Source organism: Entelurus aequoreus, linkage group LG08 (assembly GCF_033978785.1).
Source record: "Entelurus aequoreus isolate RoL-2023_Sb linkage group LG08, RoL_Eaeq_v1.1, whole genome shotgun sequence".
Classification (NCBI taxonomy): domain Eukaryota; kingdom Metazoa; phylum Chordata; class Actinopteri; order Syngnathiformes; family Syngnathidae; genus Entelurus; species Entelurus aequoreus.
The window spans coordinates 15310225-15332702 of NC_084738.1; the positions used below are offsets into that span (position 1 = coordinate 15310225).

At 40.0% G+C, this 22478-nt stretch overlaps 1 protein-coding gene across 3 annotated transcripts in view; it reads right to left on the reverse strand.

Moving 5' to 3' along the window:
* Positions 1-22478, reverse strand: part of pcdh15b (protocadherin-related 15b) — a 315473-nt gene that overhangs the window by 236 nt on the left and 292759 nt on the right. The window contains exons 37-42 of one of the 3 annotated variants that reach the window (XM_062055675.1): positions 20718-20739; positions 20460-20498; positions 20278-20351; positions 13556-13685; positions 3775-3879; positions 1-691 (exon numbers count right to left, since the gene is read on the reverse strand). The exon at positions 1-691 is cut by the window's left edge and continues 236 nt beyond it. In XM_062055675.1, the coding sequence (XP_061911659.1) occupies positions 1-691; positions 3775-3879; positions 13556-13685; positions 20278-20351; positions 20460-20498; positions 20718-20739 (1061 nt within the window). The remainder of the gene's footprint in view (positions 692-3774; positions 3880-13555; positions 13686-20277; positions 20352-20459; positions 20499-20717; positions 20740-22478) is intronic. The other 2 variants (XM_062055676.1, XM_062055677.1) reach the window with 2 other exon arrangements.

Consider the following 22478-nt stretch of genomic DNA (forward strand, 5'->3'; position numbering starts at 1 on the left):
ATAGTTTGGTCATGGGGATGTGGACGTTGTTCCCGGCTCCCATCCAAAGCTCTCCTTGCTCCTCCTGCGTCCTCTCACCGGCACACTGAGGAAGATCCTTCATGACCAGGCCTTCGTCTGCGTCCACACTGGACTCCCTCTCGCCTTGCTCCAGTCCGTCCCCGTCCCCGTCCTCGGTGGTCCCGGTGTGCGGCAGAGCCCCGTTGGTCCCCGAGTCAGAGTCGGGGGGCTGCTCCTGAGCGTCCACGTCCACCTCGGAGGACACGCTGGATTGTCGGGTGTCAAAGACGTTGACCGTCTTATGGATGTCAGAGTTACTGAAGGAGGGGGTGGGGGGGCTCTTAAAGGTGCGCAAGGTTTGGGCGCCGCCCTGCGGTACAGTTCTAGCGCCGCTCAGGGGTATTTTCTCCTCCAACGTGGCCGCCATTTTGTCCACTTTTTTAAAGTGCTTGGCCAGCCGCGAGCTGAAGACGGGCGACGGGGGCTTGCTGTTTGGGGCCGCCGTTCTCCGGGTGCGGATGATGGAGCCGTTCTGGGCCACGTAGAGGCCGCCGTTGACATTGCTGTGGTTGTTTAGCGTGGAGGGGGCGGGGCGGCCGCGTTGGGGTTCAGGGGCGCTGTCGTCGCCGGTGGAGCTGGTCTCGTACTCGCGGTCCAACACCAGCTTGATGCGACGCTTGCGGCCGCCATGCTGGGAAACACACACAAGACAAGTTACACCAAAAAGCCCGGAAAATTGTATTTGGCATCACCTGTTGGTTTGCGCGTATACATCTCTGGTATGAACATTTATATTGAATATTTTTGGCCACTGTAACATCACACACAGTTTGAACAGTAACACCGTTTGAACCTTTAATTAAGTGATTCTTTGGCGTACCACCACAGTTTGAGAATCACTAAAAACCGAATGCAGCTTATTGTTTTCATTGAAGCTAATAATATCTAGCAGTTCTAGCCTTCTACTCCAAGGATGCTTGCAAGCTGCTCTTTTGACTTGATGATTATTGCAAAAACAAAGTGCACCTACAGTATGTCCAAAAACCAAAGACATAGTCCCTGCACTGCAAAAACTGAAATCTAGGTAAGATTAAATATCTCAAATAAGGGTGATATTTGCTTATTTTCTGTCTGATAAGATCGTTCTTCTCACTAAGCAGATTTTATGTTAGTCTTTTACTTGTTTTAAGTGTTTTGGTTCTAAATTATGAGATTTGATGACCTATATTGAGTAAAACATGCTTGAAACTAGAATATCAACTGATGCAAAGTTGTGTCATCAACACTCACAAGTATAAAACTACTTTTTCAAAGTAAGAATTTCTTATTCCAAATAAAAAATCATGACTTTGACACAATTGTGTCTCATAATTAAAACAGATGACAGCCTAAGGGACTTTGCTGTTTTATTTCCAATGAAACAATAGAACATACGTACTCGTATAGTAGTACAGTTGGCACAGTACAGTAAACTGACAGTTAATATTGAAACATTTAACATGTGACATTTCACACAATTTTGAACAGAAATAGTTCACGCACATTCAGATAAATTCTTCAAAATTACAATAAAAAAAAAAGATATTCTTTGCGCACTAATTGACTGAAAGAGCACGCACTTGGCGCGATGATGTCATGTTATCGATGGCAAAATGCAATAAAGGTAATGCAGAGCGCATATCATTATGTCAAGATAATGGCACTAGCATTTACTTAATTTAGAATATTTTTCAACATATTGACAAAAAAGGTCTCATATTTGTTTTTTCTATCAAGAATAGTGCACTTGTTATTAGTGAGAAAATACTTATTTTAAACGTATTTTTGGGTTCATTGAGGTTAGCTAACTTTACTTGTTTTGGAAAGTCTTGACAAGCCAAATTTTCTTCTTCTAATGGCAGATAATTTTGCTTAGTTCAAGTAAAATACCCCTCATTTTTGTATTTTTTTCTTGTTTTTGAACACTGACTTTTTGCAGTGTGACAGGAGGAACAAAGGACAGGATTTAGGGTGACGGGAATGTTTTAATTACATATCCTCACTTTAAAAATGACGCTTGAAAATCACGGAGCAACTCATCAGCCCTGCCCCAGAAAGAACCATGGTCACTGAGCTTTGAACACACTGGACTTGTCTGTCCTTGTCCTATAAAGACTTGACTGTTCAATAAAAGAACGCTGTAGTCTAAGAACACGGTCATTGTTTTTCCCCTTTACCTGCCACCTGTCCTTCTAGTGTTTGTCATAGTTGGGTTGTGTTTGAGGTTTTTTCCTAGCCCCTATCGCCAAAGTGCTTGCTCGTGTATAAATTGCCTTGAAGTCACTTGTGCCGTCACTTGGTTACAGAAATCCAATTAAACATTAACCCTACGAATATTGTGTTTAACCTGCAAGGTTGTATCAGTTTGGAAACTAAACTGTTCCTTGGCCGACGTTCTCTGGTTGAAGTTCCTAGTAGTCCTTCAAAAAGCGGACAACGTGGGTTTCTTATTACTCGCACGGTCCGCACACAGCAAACACAGCACAGGAAGCAGGGACAGGACTGAAAGAGGATGCTGGAAGAGGTTTAGGAGCAGCAAAGAAGTGCGTTAAAAGCCACCAAGCATCAGTCAGAGTGATAGAAACACAAACCAGATCAGATCAAAAACCCCAAACCAAGGCAAGTTTGATCAAGTGACAGCAAAGCCAAAGTCTTACTTCGAGGCAAAGAAGAACATCTCCAAGGAGACGTTGTAGGGTTGAGCTAATCTGCATCTCAAGCTTCTGTTTCATCCCGTTCAGTCATGTGACCGGTATCCTCCTCAGTGTCCTCCATGATGGGGGACAAGTCGTCCGTCTGCGGTGGCGAACTCTCCGTTTGGTCTCCACGTGTTTTTGAAGCTTTGCCTTTTCCTTCTCTCGCCCCGCCTCGTCTCTTAGGACGCGCTCGATCTCTTGGCCCGTCGTCTTCGCTCCCTGTTCCAGACTCCCTACCAGAACCGGACCCGTCATGGCTCAAAGACGCCGAGGGACTTTCCGTGTCAGATTCTGTCTCCTCACGCTCTGTGGACGCGCTGGAGGAGCTTGGGATAGTGGAGTCGGACTCTCTGCGCTCAGAAAAACACTGCTCATTGAACCTTCTTTGCCATCTCTCTGATGACCCGCCCTGTCCTCCGACCTCCCGACCCCACCTATCCCCCCACCTGTCCCCACACCTGTCCCCACACCTGTTCCCCCGTGCTGCACCGTCTCTGCCCGACACGAGAGCAGAAACACTCATGTCTCCTACAGAACCACACACCCTTCTACCTCTCTCACCTCCTCTATTTCCGCCATCGCCCCACACTTGGCCGCCCACCCTCGCAGGGCCCTTGAGCCTCCTGGCGAGGGACATACCAACAGTCTCGTACGGCTTTTGTTTCATCGGCAGCCCTTGCAAATAATTCCTATCCATGTGAGGACCGCCGTTGGAGACCAAACCAGGCCGCTGTGAAGCCGTCTTCCCTGTCATCTTCATCCTTCCAAGAGTGTCCACCTCTTCTCTGGCTCTTTTCATTTCTTCTTGACTCCCTACTTCTCTCTCTAAGACCTTTCCAGAATCTTCCAAAGGTTTAATTCGGGCTTTGTTCCAAGGTGGGTGGAGAGACGTGGGCGGCCCAGCGGTTTTACTAGCAAACGGCAGCAGGGAGCTCACGAGAGCCTTCAACTTGGCTACAGTCCCCAAACTCACAGGCTTTGAGCTTCCTGGCGACGCCACACCATTTTGTGTTTTATCAGCTGGGGTTTTATTACTCACAAGGGGCAATGGGACCTCTTTTGGGGGCACGTGGTGAGGCGGGGGATGCGCCCGGCGGTAGGCAGGGCGTGGCGGGAATGTGCCTCCTTGAGGGTGTCTTCTCACCTGTTGCCGTGGAGGCGTCCCCCCCAAAGCCAGAGCAAATATTTTAGCAAAGAAAATAAACAATAGGGATTTTCATTAAGTATTGTTTGGAAGAGATTACTACAATGTGTACACAAATATTACTATATAATTATATATTCTTTTAATAATCAACAACCACAGAACACTTCTGGGCACAATTTTTGGGAAACTATTTGTGTTCACAATCACTAGATAACTACCGTATTTTTCGGACTATAAGTCGCAGTTTTTTTCATAGTTTGGCCGGGGGTGCGACTTATACTCAGGAGCGACTTATGTGTGAAATTATTAACACATTACCGTAAAATATGAAATAATATTATTTAGCTCATTCACGTAAGAGACTAGACGTATAAGATTTCATGGGATTTAGCGATTAGGAGTGACAGATTGTTTGGTAAACGTATAGCATGTTCTATATGTTATAGTTATTCATAATATGTTACGTTAACATACCAGGCACGTTCTCAGTAGGTTATTTATGCCTCATATAACGTACACTTTTTCAGCCTGTTGTTCACTATTCTTTATTTATTTTAAATTGCCTTTCAAATGTCTATTCTTGGTGTTGGGTTTTATCAAATACATTTCCCAAAAAAATGTGACTTATACTCCAGTGCGACTTATATATGTTTTTTTCCTTCTTTATTATGCATTTTCAGCTGGTGCGACTTATACTGCAGAGCGACTTGTACTCCGAAAAATACGGTATTTGTGTGCCCAATCACTAGATAACTATTTGTGTGCACAATCACTAGATAACTATTTGTGTGCACAATCACTAGGTAACTATTTGTGAAAACAATCACTAGCTAACTATTTGTGTGCACAATCACTAGATAACTATTTGTGTGCACAATCACTAGATAACTATTTGTGTGCACAATCACTAGATAACTATTTGTGTGCACAATCACTAGATAACTATTTGTGTGCACAATCACTAGATAACTATTTGTGTGCACAATCACTAGATAACTATTTGTGTGCACAATCACTAGATAACTATTTGTGTCCACAATCACTAGGTAACTATTTGTGAAAACAATCACTAGCTAACTATTTGTGTGCACAATCACTAGATAACTATTTGTGTGCACAATCACTAGATAACTATTTGTGTGCACAATCACTAGATAACTATTTGCGTCCACAATCACTAGGTAACTATTTGTGTGCACAATCACTAGATAACTATTTGTGTGCACAATCACTAGATAACTATTTGTGTCCACAATCACTAGATAACTATTTGTGTGCACAATCACTAGATAACTATTTGTGTGCACAATCACTAGATAACTATTTGTGTGCACAATCACTAGATAACTATTTGTGTGCCCAATCACTAGATAATTATTTGTGTGCCCAATCACTAGATAGCTGTTTGCGTGCACAATCACTAGATAATTATTTGTGTGCCCAATCACTAGATAGCTGTTTGTGTGCACAATCACTAGATAACTATTTGTGTGCACAATCACTAGATAACTATTTGTGTGCCCAATCACTAGATAACTATTTGTGTGCACAATCACTAGATAATTATTTGTGTGCCCAATCACTAGATAACTATTTGTGTGCACAATCACTAGATAACTATTTGTGTGCACAATCACTAGATAACTATTTGTGTCCACAATCACTAGGTAACTATTTGTGAAAACAATCACTAGCTAACTATTTGTGTGCACAATCACTAGATAACTATTTGTGTGCACAATCACTAGATAAGTATTTGTGTGCACAATCACTAGATAACTATTTGCGTCCACAATCACTAGGTAACTATTTGTGTGCACAATCACTAGATAACTATTTGTGTGCACAATCACTAGATAACTATTTGTGTCCACAATCACTAGATAACTATTTGTGTGCACAATCACTAAATAACTATTTGTGTGCACAATCACTAGATAACTATTTGTGTGCACAATCACTAGATAACTATTTGTGTGCCCAATCACTAGATAATTATTTGTGTGCCCAAACACTAGATAGCTGTTTGCGTGCACAATCACTAGATAATTATTTGTGTGCCCAATCACTAGATAGCTGTTTGTGTGCACAATCACTAGATAACTATTTGTGTGCACAATCACTAGATAACTATTTGTGTGCACAATCACTAGATAACTATTTGTGTGCCCAATCACTAGATAACTATTTGTGTGCACAATCACTAGATAATTATTTGTGTGCCCAATCACTAGATAACTATTTGTGTGCACAATCACTAGATAACTATTTGTGTGCACAATCACTAGATAACTATTTGTGTGCACAATCACTAGATAACTATTTGTGTGCACAATCACTAGATAACTATTTGTGTGCACAATCACTAGATAAGTATTTGTGTGCACAATCACTAGATAACTATTTGCGTCCACAATCACTAGGTAACTATTTGTGTGCACAATCACTAGATAACTATTTGTGTGCACAATCACTAGATAACTATTTGTGTCCACAATCACTAGATAACTATTTGTGTGCACAATCACTAAATAACTATTTGTGTGCACAATCACTAGATAACTATTTGTGTGCACAATCACTAGATAACTATTTGTGTGCACAATCACTAGATAATTATTTGTGTGCCCAATCACTAGATAACTATTTGTGTGCACAATCACTAGATAACTATTTGTGTGCACAATCACTAGATAACTATTTGTGTGCCCAATCACTAGATAACTATTTGTGTGCACAATCACTAGATAATTATTTGTGTGCCCAATCACTAGATAACTATTTGTGTGCACAATCACTAGATAACTATTTGTGTGCACAATCACTAGATAACTATTTGTGTGCACAATCACTAGATAACTATTTGTGTGCACAATCACTAGATAACTATTTGTGTGCCCAATCACTAGATAACTATTTGTGTGCCCAATCACTAGATAACTATTTGTGTGCACAAATTTGTGTGCCCAATCACTAGATAACTATTTGTGTGCCCAATCACTAGATAACTATTTGTGTGCACAATCACTAGATAACTATTTGTGTGCACAATCACTAGATAACTATTTGTGTGCACAATCACTAGATAACTATTTGCGTCCACAATCACTAGGTAACTATTTGTGTGCACAATCACTAGATAACTATTTGTGTGCACAATCACTAGATAACTATTTGTGTCCACAATCACTAGATAACTATTTGTGTGCACAATCACTAAATAACTATTTGTGTGCACAATCACTAGATAACTATTTGTGTGCCCAAACACTAGATAGCTGTTTGCGTGCACAATCACTAGATAATTATTTGTGTGCCCAATCACTAGATAGCTGTTTGTGTGCACAATCACTAGATAACTATTTGTGTGCACAATCACTAGATAACTATTTGTGTGCACAATCACTAGATAACTATTTGTGTGCCCAATCACTAGATAACTATTTGTGTGCACAATCACTAGATAATTATTTGTGTGCCCAATCACTAGATAACTATTTGTGTGCACAATCACTAGATAACTATTTGTGTGCACAATCACTAGATAACTATTTGTGTGCACAATCACTAGATAACTATTTGTGTGCACAATCACTAGATAACTATTTGTGTGCCCAATCACTAGATAACTATTTGTGTGCCCAATCACTAGATAACTATTTGTGTGCACAAATTTGTGTGCCCAATCACTAGATAACTATTTGTGTGCCCAATCACTAGATAACTATTTGTGTGCACAATCACTAGATAACTATTTGTGTGCACAATCACTAGATAACTATTTGTGTGCACAATCACTAGATAACTATCTGTGTGCTCAATCACTAGATAACTATTTGTGTGCACAATCACTAGATAACTATTTGTGTGCCCAATCACTAGATAACTATTTGTGTGCACAATTACTAGATAACTATTTGTGTGCACAATCATAACTATTTGTGTGCCCAATCACTAGATAACTATTTGTGTGCCCAATCACTAGATAACTATTTGTGTGCACAATTACTAGATAACTATTTGTGTGCACAATCATAACTATTTGTGTGCACAATCACTAGATAACTATTTGTGTGCACAATCACTAGATAACTATTTGTGTGCACAATCACTAGATAACTATTTGTGTGCACAATCACTCGATAACTATTTGTGTGCACAATCACTAGATAACTATTTGTGTGCACAATCACTAGATAACTATCTGTGTGCTCAATCACTAGATAACTATTTGTGTGCACAATCACTAGATAACTATTTGTGTGCCCAATCACTAGATAACTATTTGTGTGCACAATTACTAGATAACTATTTGTGTGCACAATCATAACTATTTGTGTGCCCAATCACTAGATAACTATTTGTGTGCCCAATCACTAGATAACTATTTGTGTGCACAATTACTAGATAACTATTTGTGTGCACAATCATAACTATTTGTGTGCACAATCACTAGATAACTATTTGTGTGCACAATCACTAGATAACTATTTGTGTGCACAATCACTAGATAACTATTTGTGTGCACAATCACTCGATAACTATTTGTGTGCACAATCACTAGATAGCTATTTGTGTGCACAAATGTGTGTGCCCAATCACTAGATAACTATTTGTGTGCACAATCACTAGATAACTATTTGTGTGCACAATCACTAGATAGCTATTTGTGTGCACAAATGTGTGTGCCCAATCACTAGATAACTATTTGTGTGCACAATCACTAGATAACTATTTGTGTGCCCAATCACTAGATAGCTGTTTGTGTGCACAATCACTAGATAACTATTTGTGTGCACAATCACTAGATAACTATTTGTGTGCCCAATCACTAGATAACTATTTGTGTGCACAATTACTAGATAACTATTTGTGTGCACAATCATAACTATTTGTGTGCACAATCACTAGATAACTATTTGTGTGCACAATCACTAGATAACTATTTGTGTGCACAATCACTAGATAACTATTTGTGTGCACAATCACTAGATAACTATTTGTGTGCACAATTACCTGGAAACTATAAATTAGCACTATTACTGGGGAATTATTGTTGTGCACAATTAGAACATGTCCACACGAACAAGGATACTTTATAAACACATGCTTATCTCTGCATTCAGGGCTCTGTGATTAGAGTGTCCGCCCTGAGATCGGTAGGTTGTGAGTTCAAACCCCGGCCGAGTCATACCAAAGACTATACAAATGGGACCCATTACCTCCCTGCTTGGCACTCAGCATCAAGGGTTGGAATTGGGGGTTAAATCACCAAAATGATTCCCGAGCGTGGCCACCGCTGCTGCTCACTGCTCCCCTCACCTCCCAGGGGGTGAACAAGGGTGATGGGTCAAATGCAGAGGACACATTTCAGCACACCTAGTGTGTGTGTGACAATCATTAGTACTTTAACTTTAACTTGTCCACATGCAAACGCATACTTTGGTCTTTAAAAACGCACGTTTTTGCAAATGCCGGCCAAGGGGAAGAGTTTCACAACTCTCAACGGCGACTTGTGATGACGTCACACTTGTGCACTTGTCATGTCCTGTGCTCACTATATAGTACACAACACTGCCTTTCCTTTAAACCAGGGGTGTCAAACTCATTTCGCATCGTGGGCCACATACGGCCTAGGGAGATGTCAAGTGAGCCGGACCATTAAAATTATACCATACTCTGCTATAAATAACCAGTCCACTCCAACTCTGTCCAATGCAGCAACGACAGAGCCAAAAATGTCCTCGGCTGTTGTGGTGTCCATCATTGGCACCAACTCAAGAAACTCTTCAGTAACAGTCAATGTCTCATCAACTCCTCGAATAAATATGGCCAGTTGGGCCACGTCTGTGATGTCAGTGCTCTCGTCAATTGCCACGGAAAATGCAATAAATGACTTAACTCTCTGTTTCAATTGACTGTCTAAATCTGCCGATAGTTCCGAAATCCTCTCTGCTATAGTATTCCTCGTCAGGCTAATATTGGCAAAAGCTTGTCGCTTCTCGGGACATACAAGTTCAGCCGCCTTCATCATGCATCGTTTAACAAAGTCACTGTCGGAATACGGCTTCGATGCTAATGCTATTTCGCTAGCAATTAGGTAGCTGGCTTTTACCGCTGCTTCACTGACTTCTCGGCTCTGGATGAAAGTTGACTGCTGTTTCCTCAGACCCGCCAGCAATTCGTTAATCTTATCTCTTCTCAGTTGTCCTTGCAAGCCGTCATATTTTTCGCTGTGATGAGTCTCGTAGTGGCGTCGAATATTATATTCCTTCAATACCGAAACTTGTTGCAAACACACCAAGCACGAAGGTTTTCCGTGCATCTCTGTAAATAAATAGGACGTGGTCCATTTTTCTTTGAAAATTCTACACTCCTTATCTACTTTTCTCCGTTTGGATAACGACATTTTGGCTAATGAGGGTGTAGCGGAGAGGTAGAGACCAAGGTATTAACAACGTCGTAACAAGCAGCAGATGGCGCATTGATACCGTCTGCTGTTTTCAGTCTGTCTCAGTGATGCGGCTTGTCTTCTACTCTGATGGAAAGAGTGCGCCCCTTAGCGGATAATCCATGAATTGCAGCGAATTTAAAATATTAATTCCATGTCTTTTATGCATTTTTTCCACTTTCAAATTATCCTGCGGGCCTGATCGAACCTCCTTGGGGGCCGGTTCCGGCCCGCGGGCCATATGTTTGACACCCCTGCTTTAAACACACCAAAAGGACTTATACTGTTTGTATGTTTGAACATAAACATACTGCTAGTTTTACTCTACGTTGATGAGGAAACGCATGAAAATGGGCTTTGAAAGACGCTCCGACCCTCCCGCCAGGGCCAAAGACAGTCGGCTGTTTTGAATACGATCGCGGTCGGACATCCAGCTGATGGGACAACTTTGGCAAGCAAGACTTCTTGCAATGTGTCCTAAGAAAGACATTTTTTTAGCCCCTTAACAGCAGACCATGAAGTTATTTACTTACTTGTGTTCCTTTTGTTTTGCTGTGAGTCTTCCACGCGCGAATAACTTAAAAAAACAAAAACATGACGTATCCTTCCTCCTTGTTAGTGAGTACTGATGATTGAATGAGTTATAATAATGCAGCGACACGCACGTCCGTGCACTGTAGGCACTTAAACATTCAAGAGGTTTCCTTGGCTCATTGATAATGTGAGCTGATTTTTAGAAATAATATACACTCTACCGCACACATATTATTATATTGATGATTAAACGTGTTATAATTCCACAAGTGTTGGGTTTTAGCAGCCCGTGCACGCTTTAGGCACTTAAAGATTCATAATGTTCCCCGGTGCAGGCAGGTTTTTAATATAATGAACATGTACATCTAGTGTATCACCATAAACATATTAACGCAATAGAATAGAATATAATAGAATAGAGTTTTATTGTCATTATTACAGTGAACAGGTTCAAAGAACAACGAAATTGGATCAAATCCCCTAAGGTGCATACACAATAATTTGGATCCTCCGCCGCGGAGTTCTACACACACCCGACTCATCGTGTGAATAAAAACTTCTCCCTATCGGCGCATTATGGATACCCCCAAACAATGTTTCTTCTAATTTTCCATCTGATTTGCAGGTGTGTAATTTGTTGTGAGTTCACGCACTGTGTTGGTTTTGTTCTTTGAACAAGGTGATGTTCATGCACGGTTCATTTTGTGCACCAGTAAAAAAAGTTTGAAAAAAAACAAACATTTTATTTTTAACTAAAGAATGGTTCGGTGAATGCGCATATGAAACTGGTGGGGTTTGTTACCTCCAACAAGGTTAAGAACCACTGCTGTAAATACTTGTTTACATGTGATTTTTTCTTTTTAATAAATTAGCTTTTTTTGTTTTTACATTTTTCACATTGTCATTATGTGTGTAGAATTTTGAGGACACAAATTATTATTCCATTTTGGAATAAGGCTGTATAATTTAACAAAAAAGTGAAGCGCTGTGAATACTTTCCGAATGCATTATGGGAAGCAATCACTGCCAGAAATACTGGGTAAGTATTAGTGCTCACAATTATGAGCAACAACTAATGTCTTATAAGACGAGTGCAGGCTCATAACTTGAGAGGCTTTGGATATTTCTCATTGCCGAGAGCGTTCTTGTGCGTCTGTATGCGGAGTAAAACTATGGAACAAACTGGACTTACAGCACAAGCAATGCCAAACTATTAATCGATTCAAACTATTATACAAACATGGGGTCTGGTTCAAATATAGAGATGAGGGTCTTTAATTTGACCTGCTGTTGTACTCTCAAAGTCTCAAAGTGTTAACATGTGCTCAATGTTTCCTTACCATTGTTGCTATGTTGTCTATTACCATTGTTGCTATGTTCATTCTTCCTACATTGTTGATACAGTGTAGAGATGTCCGATAATATCGGACTGCCGATATTATCGGCCGATAAATGCTTTAAAATGTAACATCGGAAATTATCGGTATCAAAACGTAAAATGTATGACTTTTTTAAAATGCTGCTGTGTACACGGACGTAGGGAGAAGTACAGAGCGCCAATAACCCTTAAAGGCACTGCCTTTGCGTGCCGGCCCAATAACATAATATCTACGGCTTTCACACACACAAGTGAATGCAAGGCATACTTGGTCAACAGCCATACAGGTCACACTGAGGGTTGTGTATAAACAACTTTAACACTGTTACAAATTTGCGCCACACTGTGAACCCACACCAAACAAGAATGACAAACACATTTCGGGAGAACATCCGCACCGTAACACATCATAAACACAACAGAACAAATACCCAGAACCCCTTGCAGCACTAACTCCTCCGGTTAAAAAAAATAATGCACTTTGTGACTTCAATAATAAATATGGCAGTGCCATGTTGGCATTTTTTTCCATAACTTGAGTTTATTTATTTTGGAAAAACCTTGTTACATTGTTTAATGCATCCAGCGGGGCATCACAACAAAATTAGGCATAATAATGTGTTAATTCCACGACTGTATATATCGGTATCGGTTGATATCGGAATCGGTAATTAAGAGTTGCACAATATCGGAATATATCGGATATCGGCAAAAAAGCCATTATCGGACATCTCTAATACAGTGTAATAATTATTGTTAAAGTTAAGTTAAAGTACCAATGATTGTCACACACACACTAGGTGTGGTGAAATTTGTCCTCTGCATTTGACCCATCCCCTTGATCACCCCCTGGGAGGTGAGGGGAGCAGTGGGCAGCAGCGTAGCCGCGCCCGGGAATCATTTTTGGTAATTTATTTACCTGTGGTAATGCCACTATGATACAACATTTGTATTATAATCCTTAAAAAAAGTAACAGTGAAACCTCAATGTATTAATCACTGAATGGAGAACTGGGGGTGGGATTATGATCTTCTTCCCACTCCCTTTCAGGCAAAACTGGACAATCATGCATACATATTGTACATTACCTTTTGCATTATATTAATTTATATTATTATGTATTGTCTACCTTGTACTTTTTGTTTTTTTAATGTCATTGCCTGAAATAAATGAATAAAAAATGAAAAATCATTGCGCAACAATGCGAGTGCACAATTAGTAGGCAAGTATGGATGTGCACAGTATAGAACTTCGTACATAAGTCCATGGCTGATTGAATTGAAATAAGGCTGTAGTTTCCTGGGCTTACCTCGCCATCGGAGTCGTGCGGACTGTAGTAGTAGCTGCCGTCGTCGTCAACAACCACCTCTCCATATTCATCGTAGAGGCCGGAGGGCGAGATCAGCTTCCTGCGGCTGCCGTAGTGAGGAAGGTCATAGCTGCAGGCGGACACAAAAGCTTTAATAACAGTAAGAAGAGCTCTCATTTCGCAACATTGTCGTTGATATTTGAAGCCTTTTGTTGCAGCTTTAAACCAATCGGTGGAAAAGTGAAGAGGAATCGGCTTAACAAAAAAAAGATTATCCAGGGCCACTTAAAGTGCTGGAAACACGATTTTAATCACAAAAGGAGCATGTTGTGGCCAGCAGGCATTGTGTTTGCAAACCCTTGACTGATATAGATTTTTTCTACTTTATTTTGTTCTGCTTACGTGAGCGCTGCCCGCTTTGGAAGGCCAATAAAGAAAAAGGAAAAAAGACGAACAGGGTCACGTTTCAACTGGATGGAGCTCACACACCCTGCAGCTAGCAACTGGCACAGCCTATACTTCATGCATGCAAGATTTAAGTTACAAATCCCCTGGATAACCTTTGGCTCCAGAGACAGAACAAGTTGCTGCTGCTTACAATCTTATAATAACGTTAACCCCGAAGAGATCCCTGGGACAGGAAAGATTGTTGAAGTAGATCATTTATTTAAAAAAAATGGTGATACTTATGTTTAGTAAAGAAGTACCTTTTGTACAATAAGTAGCCTACTGGAAAAAAAGATTTATGTATGCTCCTACCAGCATATTTTATTGTTTATCATTATTTGTAATATTAATTATATATCAGTAGCCTAGTGGAAAGGTGAATAAAAGTTATTTTTTATTCATCATTATTATTATTATTGTTGTTTTATTGTACTTATTTTGAACAAACTACAGTAGTATTTATTTCTTTATCTTAAGTTATGGACTAGTTTAAATAAGATATATTTTTTTCTAATTATTGAGTCCATGCATATTTGTTCCTTCTAAAAAACCCAACAATAAATTCAGTAAAAAAAAAAAAATCATATTGAAAACATGCAAAAAAAATTCACCTTTTAGTGTTTTCTGCAAGCGTGCCTTACCACCAAAATAAGTGTGCACTTCTATTGATGTTGGTGTATTTGCAAAATATTTGAATGCTTTAAACATTACTGACATTAATGCAGATTAGTAATTTTGTTTGACTCATTATTAATAAGCTCGTCAATTTAATCTATTAAAGGTTGAATTTCTATACTTAATAATTTATTTAGTCAGCATTCCTACATTATGTTTGACATCATTTACAAACTAGATATCAAGGTATTGTCAATATATGTTGCTTCACTTAGAAAGGGTAAGCAAATAGTTATTCACTTCAGCTGTACTATTTACACACACACTTTTCCAAGGCAGAATTAGAATGTATCCAGTAACAAACGTGTCCGTATCATTCAACTTCTTGGGCCGTGGGCTTAGCTTTAATGAATCAATGTGATCACGAGGTGTCCCCCAAAAACAATTACCACTCCACTTCAAGTTAAAGACAACATAAGCCCATTCCAGACAGTTAACAATAAATAGGTTAGTCCATCCATCTTCTTCCGCTTATCCGAGGTCGGGTCGCGGGGGCAGCAGCCTAAGCAGAGAAGCCCAGACTTCCCTGTCCCCAGCCACTTGGTCCAGCTCCTCCCGGGGGATCCAGAGGCGTTCCCAGGCCAGCCGGGAGAGATAGTCTTCCCAACGTGTCCTGGGTCTTCCCCGTGGTCTCCTACCGGTCGGACATGCCCCCAACACCTCCCTAGGGAGGCGTTCGGGTGGCATCCTGACCAGATGCCCGAACCACCTCATCTGGCTCCTCTCGATGTGGAGGAGCAGCGGCTTTACTTTGAGCTCCTCCCGGATGACAGAGCTTCTCACCCTATCTCTAAGGGAGAGCCCCGCCACCCGGCAGAGGAAACTCATTTCGGCCGCTTATACCCGTGATCTTGTCCTTTCGGTCATAACCCAAGGCTCATGACCATAGGTGAGGATGGGAACGTAGATCGACCGGTAAATTAGAGCTTTGCCTTCCGGCTCAGCTCCTTCTTCACCACATCGGATCGATACAGCGTTCGCATTACTGAAGACGCCGCACCGATCCGCCTGTCGATCTCATGATCCACTCTTCCCTCACTCGTGAACAAGACTCCGAGGTACTTGAACTCCTCCACTTGGGGCAGGATCTCCTCCCCAACCCGGAGATGGCACTCCACCCTTTTCCGGGCGAGAACCATGGACTCTCGGACTTGGAGGTGCTGATTTCCATCCTAGTCGCTTCACACTCGGCTGCGAACCGATCCCGTGAGAGCTGAAGATCTTGGCCAGATGAAGCCATCAGGACCACATCATCTGCAAATAGCAGAGACCTAATCCTGCAGCCACCAAACCAGATCCCCACAACGCCCTGACTGCTCCTAGAAATAGGTTAGTGTTTTTCGTAACTACCATTGTTGTCTGTTTAACCAATTTCACTTAATCAAGCCTTTTTGAAATATTTCACACAACAAAATAATATGAGTATATATATATATACATATATATATATATATATATATACATATATATATATATATATATATACATATATATATATATATATATATATATATATATATATATATATATATATATGATTCCTTTTGATCAATCGTATTTTATCGGAAGTAAAATAAGTTGTTTTTGGACATAAATAGCATTTGTGCAAAATAAATATTTTTTAAATACAATTTTCCCTTTATATTACATGTATTTGCTGGTTGGTTAAAAAGACTCACATGGTTCTACTGTAACGAGAAGAGTACAGTATAGTGTGACCACATCCCACTTACTAAAAATGGTATTCTGCCCTATAAAATGTCTGGTATTCAGACATGTGCTAATGGTTAGTGTTTTAAGTAGTCATTGCTTTGTAATTACCTTAGTGAATGAATTCCTGTGTTAGTGTTTGTACGCAATCTATTTAAACAAGTTTCTAACACACTATATAACGTTTTGGTTTTTTTACGGCAGCAATGCTAAGGATTTTGTGACGGTTGGGAAAGTATTACGGCGGGGTTGCAGCTTACTGCGAGGTTTGCTCTCCCAGGATGCAAACGGACAACTCCGGACAGGACTTGCAGGTAGGAACATGATTTAATCGTAAATTAACACTTTAAGACAGGGGTGTCCAAACTTTTTCCACTGAGGGCCGCACACTGAAATATCAAAGCAAGCCGGGGCCATTTTGATATTTTTTATTTTAAAAAACAATACAATATATGTATAAAAAAATATACATTTAGGCCTCCACTCAGGCTTGATCCTGGGGACCCCAAAGGGTTTAGGTAAAAAAAATAGAAAAAATGTGTCATTATTTAGTATTATTATTATTATTCAAGGTCTAAATCTCCAGATCAACATTAGGTGTATCTGTCAATATAAAGTGTTTTTTCAAGATTGAAGTTGTATGCTCTTTTTGTCAAAGAAAACACTTTTTTTTAATGGAAAAAAACACAAAATATGCAATATTTTCCCCCAATAACATTTTAAAGTGAAATATTTGAGATTATATAATAATTGGAGTTCATAGCATAACTCATAACAACATTAATTCATTATTATTTTTGAGCAACTTAAATAGACACTTATATAAAAAAGTCCCACTAAAATTATTGGGGATCCAAAAGGGTCCTGCTCAGTAATGTATTAAAAAATAAATCATACTTTTTTTTTTTAACTTTTAACACAATAGTCTCAAGATCAACTTCAGATCTATCTGTCAATTATAACTTTTGTTGTTGTTTATGTTTTTTGTTTGTTCGTTTTAGGCCCTTCTTTAAACAAAACAGCTTAGTTTTTTATATGGCAGACACAAAATATTTTCCCAAAAAAATATTCCAAAGTGGAATATTTAATGTGACGTAATTGGAGCTTTGAATAGGTCAATAATTCATAATGAATTGATTTTGATTCATTATTATTTTTTAAAGAAAGAAACTGTGTTATTAGAGTAAAATTGCAACATGTTCATGTTACATTTCACCTGTTTGCTCTTTTATACCACTTTTTATGATTTTTATTTTTTTAATCGTATTTTTAGAATGTGCCGCAGGGCCATTAAAAAATTACCTGCGGGCCGCAAATGGCCCCCGGGCCGCACTTTGGACACCCCTGCTTTAAGAGGTACAAAACAGAAAACAAACCGACGGAACAAGGTGCCGATCGTACCTGAAGCTAAGGCTACTACTTAGCACAGACTAGAGATCACTAGCAGGGGCTAGGAGACAAGCAAAACTTACGTAACAGTAGCGTGACGCAAACAAAGAAGCAGACCGACTGACTGGCAAAGACAGGCTTAAATAATGTCTCTGATAACAAACAAGTGCGTGTCCCGAACACAAGAGGCAGGTGAAACTAATACATAGCCATGGTAACAAACTCAGAGGTGCATAAACAGGAACTAAAGGAGTCCAAAACTAACAGAAAACACAAGTGATTAGAAAAACTTAAACAGACTATGATCCGGGCAGCGGATCATAACAGGAAATGCCTGTAAAAGCTGTTAATCCTTACAGTATGAACGCTTAAGTTAAAGAATCCGTTCACTAACAGCCACTTAAGGGGCTCCACAACCCACTTCATATTTCACAATCCCCACTAGGGGGTAGTCCCACACTGGGAGCAGCAGCTTCCGGCACCTGATATTCTAATGGTCATGTGTTGAGACAAATAACTGTGAATTTGTTAGCAACGCTTGAACAAACCTAAACAAGCGACAGCAGACAAGGCGATTTGCTATAAATCCTGCAGGGTCGCAAAGTCTGATACCCTGCTAAGAGTCAAAAATGAGTTCTGCTCCGAGCCAATAGCATCTGGCCTATTGTGTGCTTTCCGGGGCAGGCTGCCTGGTTAGCTGCTACGCTAGGTAGACACAATTAGCTCTGCGTGTGCAGAAAGTCAAGGAATAATAATGATAGTACTGCAGTTGTGTGCACCTTGTGAATTTACGTGGGAGGCAAGAGTAAGAAAAAAGCAAACAGATCCAGCTCTAATTTTAATTCTTACACAATTCTATACAATGCATCAGCGGCGTGGGTGCGGAAAAACAAGAAGGAAATCCCTCATTGTCTCCTTCATGAACACTTTGATCAAACGTGTCCTTTTGTGTTTAATGCACAACCATTTTTGTATTTCTTGCTTCTACAATATCAGACCACCAAGGAACACTTTTACATTACACACACACACACACACACACACACACACACACACACACACACACACACACACACACACACACACACACACACACACACACACACACACACACACACACACACACACATGCACAGTGGCAGTCTGCACACTTTGCAACAGCTCACACCAAATATAGTGTAGGAGGAAGTAAAAGCTTGGTGAAATTTACATGACCGCAAAGGAAAAGGGCGAGGAGTGGAAATGAAGTTAGAGACGGGTCAAAATGCACCTGAGGGCCGCTCAGTTTTTGACCAGAGGAATATCAATAAGGCAGAATGTTCCATGTTTGGGGCGTAGCAGGAAACCAAACACGATCAATCGAGGAAAAAAGGTCAGGACCAATAAAATGGAGCATACTTGTTTTAAAAAAACGGTGTACAAGTATTTACTATTTGGTAGCCGCCAAATGATCAAATCTAACAGTGAATGTGACCATATAGCCCTGGGGTCCCCAAACTTTTTGACTCGGGGGCCGCATTGGGTTAAAAAAATTTGGCCGGGAGCCGAGCTGTATATATTCCGAGCGCGATGATGTCACATGGTCGATGGGAAAATGCATTTTTAGACAATATGATTTGCCTGAGCAGCTAGAAGACACAATGAGTAACAAGAGGTAGAAAATGGATTAGAAAGGTCAGACTTTAAAAAATAATTAGAAAAAAATATTTTTTTTTTTATTTTTTTTACTTGGGACTTCCCGCGGGCCGGATTGTTGACGCTGGCGGGCCAGATCCGGGTCCATAGTTTGGGGACGCCTGATATAGCCTCACAAACTTAAGTGTAGAGCAGTGATTCTCAAACTCTGGTACATGTACCATTATTTCATGTATAAGATGGAGCCAGCGAACACTCCATCTTGGTACACCAAATAATCACTCAAAGTACAGTGTTTTATTTTCCTGTACTCACAGTACAGTACTACTGTTCAAACTGTGTGGCCAAACATATTAAATATGCTTGTTAAATAAAACCTCAGCCTTGTTTTTAATCAATACTTAGGCCTACTAAGCTGGGGGGGGGTGGGATATAAAGAAATACAATCATGTGTGCTTACGGACTGTATCCCTGCAGACTGTATTGATCTATATTGATATATAATGTATATATTGTGTTTTTTATGTTGATTAAATACCAATCGGTCCCGGTGGTTGGGGACCACAGCCTTATGTTATCCCAGGGGTACATTGTGATAATATTATGAACTAAATTGTATTTACACTAAGGATTCATTTTTGTATTTAAAACACAGTTGTCATTCTACTGCAACACAGTGTTACACACATATTTACAGCAACCTTACTAGAAATGTATTGCGGTACAGCGCCTACTATGTAGTATTTGTAGAAAAAAGGTAGATCATTTGACGTCCTTACAAAGCATGCAGTGAGAACATAAAGGGACTTAGAAAAGAACCCTGGGGGACACCACACGAAATTGAGCACTCAAGCAGCAATACTGACCCATGATCATAGCTGTAGTAGTCCTGCGTGTAGTAGTCCTGACCTGGGTCAATGCCAGATTCCATGGACAACTCCTGTTGGATCGAGGGACATCATCATCATCATCACAATACCAAGACACAACAGAGAACCACAAAGCGGGCGGACATGTCTGGAAGGTCAGAAAAGAGACAGTGGAGTACCTCAGGTCGAAGGAGAGTAGGGCGGAGGAGTTGCTGAGTCTTCCAGAGGGAAAGAAAAGCAGCATAGATAGAAGTAAATTTTAGATTCCCTGTCCTAAAAATCTTTTATAATGTCTCATGATGAACAATCCACATCTGATGACTTCAACATAGTGTATTTATAAACAGGCAGAGAACAAGAGACAAGCACGCAAGAGGAGGACGGCAAAGAACACACTCATGCGACTGCGGCATGCAGGACAGCGAGCCGACACCTACCTCGTGTTGTCCGTACCTACGCCTGTCAGGCGACACGAGGGGCAAAAGGAGGAGTAAATTAGCAAAAAGCAATGCTAACCATTCTTTGCTAAGTGCAACATTGACAACAATGATAATGAGAACGTATGAAGTGGTCTTTTTAACACATTTATTGACAAGTCTATTGTATAACACAACAGCAAGAGAAGCAATGTTAGAATAGCGGTAGGAAACAAAACTGCTCAGTCAGCGTAAATACCGTTTCAGGAGATCATTGTGAACCGTGCAAGTGCAACATCTTAAAGCGCATGCAGAGGTAAATAAAGATCCTGGATGCTAACCACTCATATTTCAATTAAGCTTTTTGTGACGCTAATGAAAAAAATCAAAAAACTAATTTGGTTCGGTGCTGGTTATTTGCTTTTGTGGACCACGCGCCCGGTGAGTATAAAATTGACGATACATTGCAAACACAACAATGCCGTTTGGCTCGTTTGTACACCAGCAATGCTGTGTGACATTAGACAGTAAAAGGGCTTAGCCGATTCGGTCCTCCCAAAAAAAGAAAAAGAAAAAAAAAAGGAGAAAGAGATGGGATTATCTGTTGAAATAAAGGTGTGAAAAGCAAGATGGAAGATGCCCGGACGAGCGTGTGAGCGGATTGGAGGCGGAATAAAGGCTCAATGGGCACATGAAGGGATGATAAACAGATGAATGGCTGCTTTAAAAGGTGCTTCGCAGGTCATCCTCTGGTTCAAACAAAAACAACCCCCTTTCAGCGTCAGTGTGTGTGTGTTTGTGTGTGTGTGTGTGTGTGTGTGTGTGTGTACAAAGATAAGTCTATCCCTGTGCCCTCATTGCTCTGACAGACACATTATTAGGTCCTCTGGAGACAAAAACCCTGCAGACAATCTGTATTCTGTCAACACACACGGCTGACATGATTGACTCTTTTATATCCTCTACACCTCATCATCGGTGTGTGTAGTAGAGAGAGAAACACAACATAGAAAATATTATTAGTTTTTTTCAAGACAACATGCCCCAAAATGCTCTCGCCACCTTCATCTTCATGCTGACAACAACTAACTTACGAAAATAGCACTGAAATAAAATTGACTGGCATAAGGTGGACATACACGGCACCTACATAAATGTACTAAAAAGAATACCACAGGGCAAATATGCATGTTAGATACCATTAAAATGTCCAAATGGCAGTCATGTTTTGGGACCAAAATTGTTTATTTTACATATTAATGATATATGTGAGGTATCAAAGTTATTGAAATGTGTATTATTTGCGGACCACACCAACTTTTATAGTTCGGGACATGACTTAAAAGCGTTATCAAACATTATTGAACAAGAAATGATTAAATTAAGAGATGGTTTGATGTCAATAAATTATCACTAAATTTAAAAAAAACAAAGCTTATGATTTTTTTGTAAGAGGAAAAGGGAGGAAACGATCAAACTGTCAATAGATGGAATTGATATTGAAAGGGTTTCTGAACTTAGATTTTTAGGAGTGATACTGGATGACGGTCTGACATGGAAATGTCATATTGCACATGTACGGAAAAAGACGTCTAAGAGTATTTTTATATTAAATAAGGTAAAATATGTGTTAGATTATAGGGAAATGCATATATTGTATTGTGCACTTATATTGCCATATATCAGCTACTGTGTGGACGTGTGGGGGAACACATAATAGTAACGTAAAGGCATTGTATCAACTACAGAAAAGAGCTATACGGATTATTCATAAAGTAGATT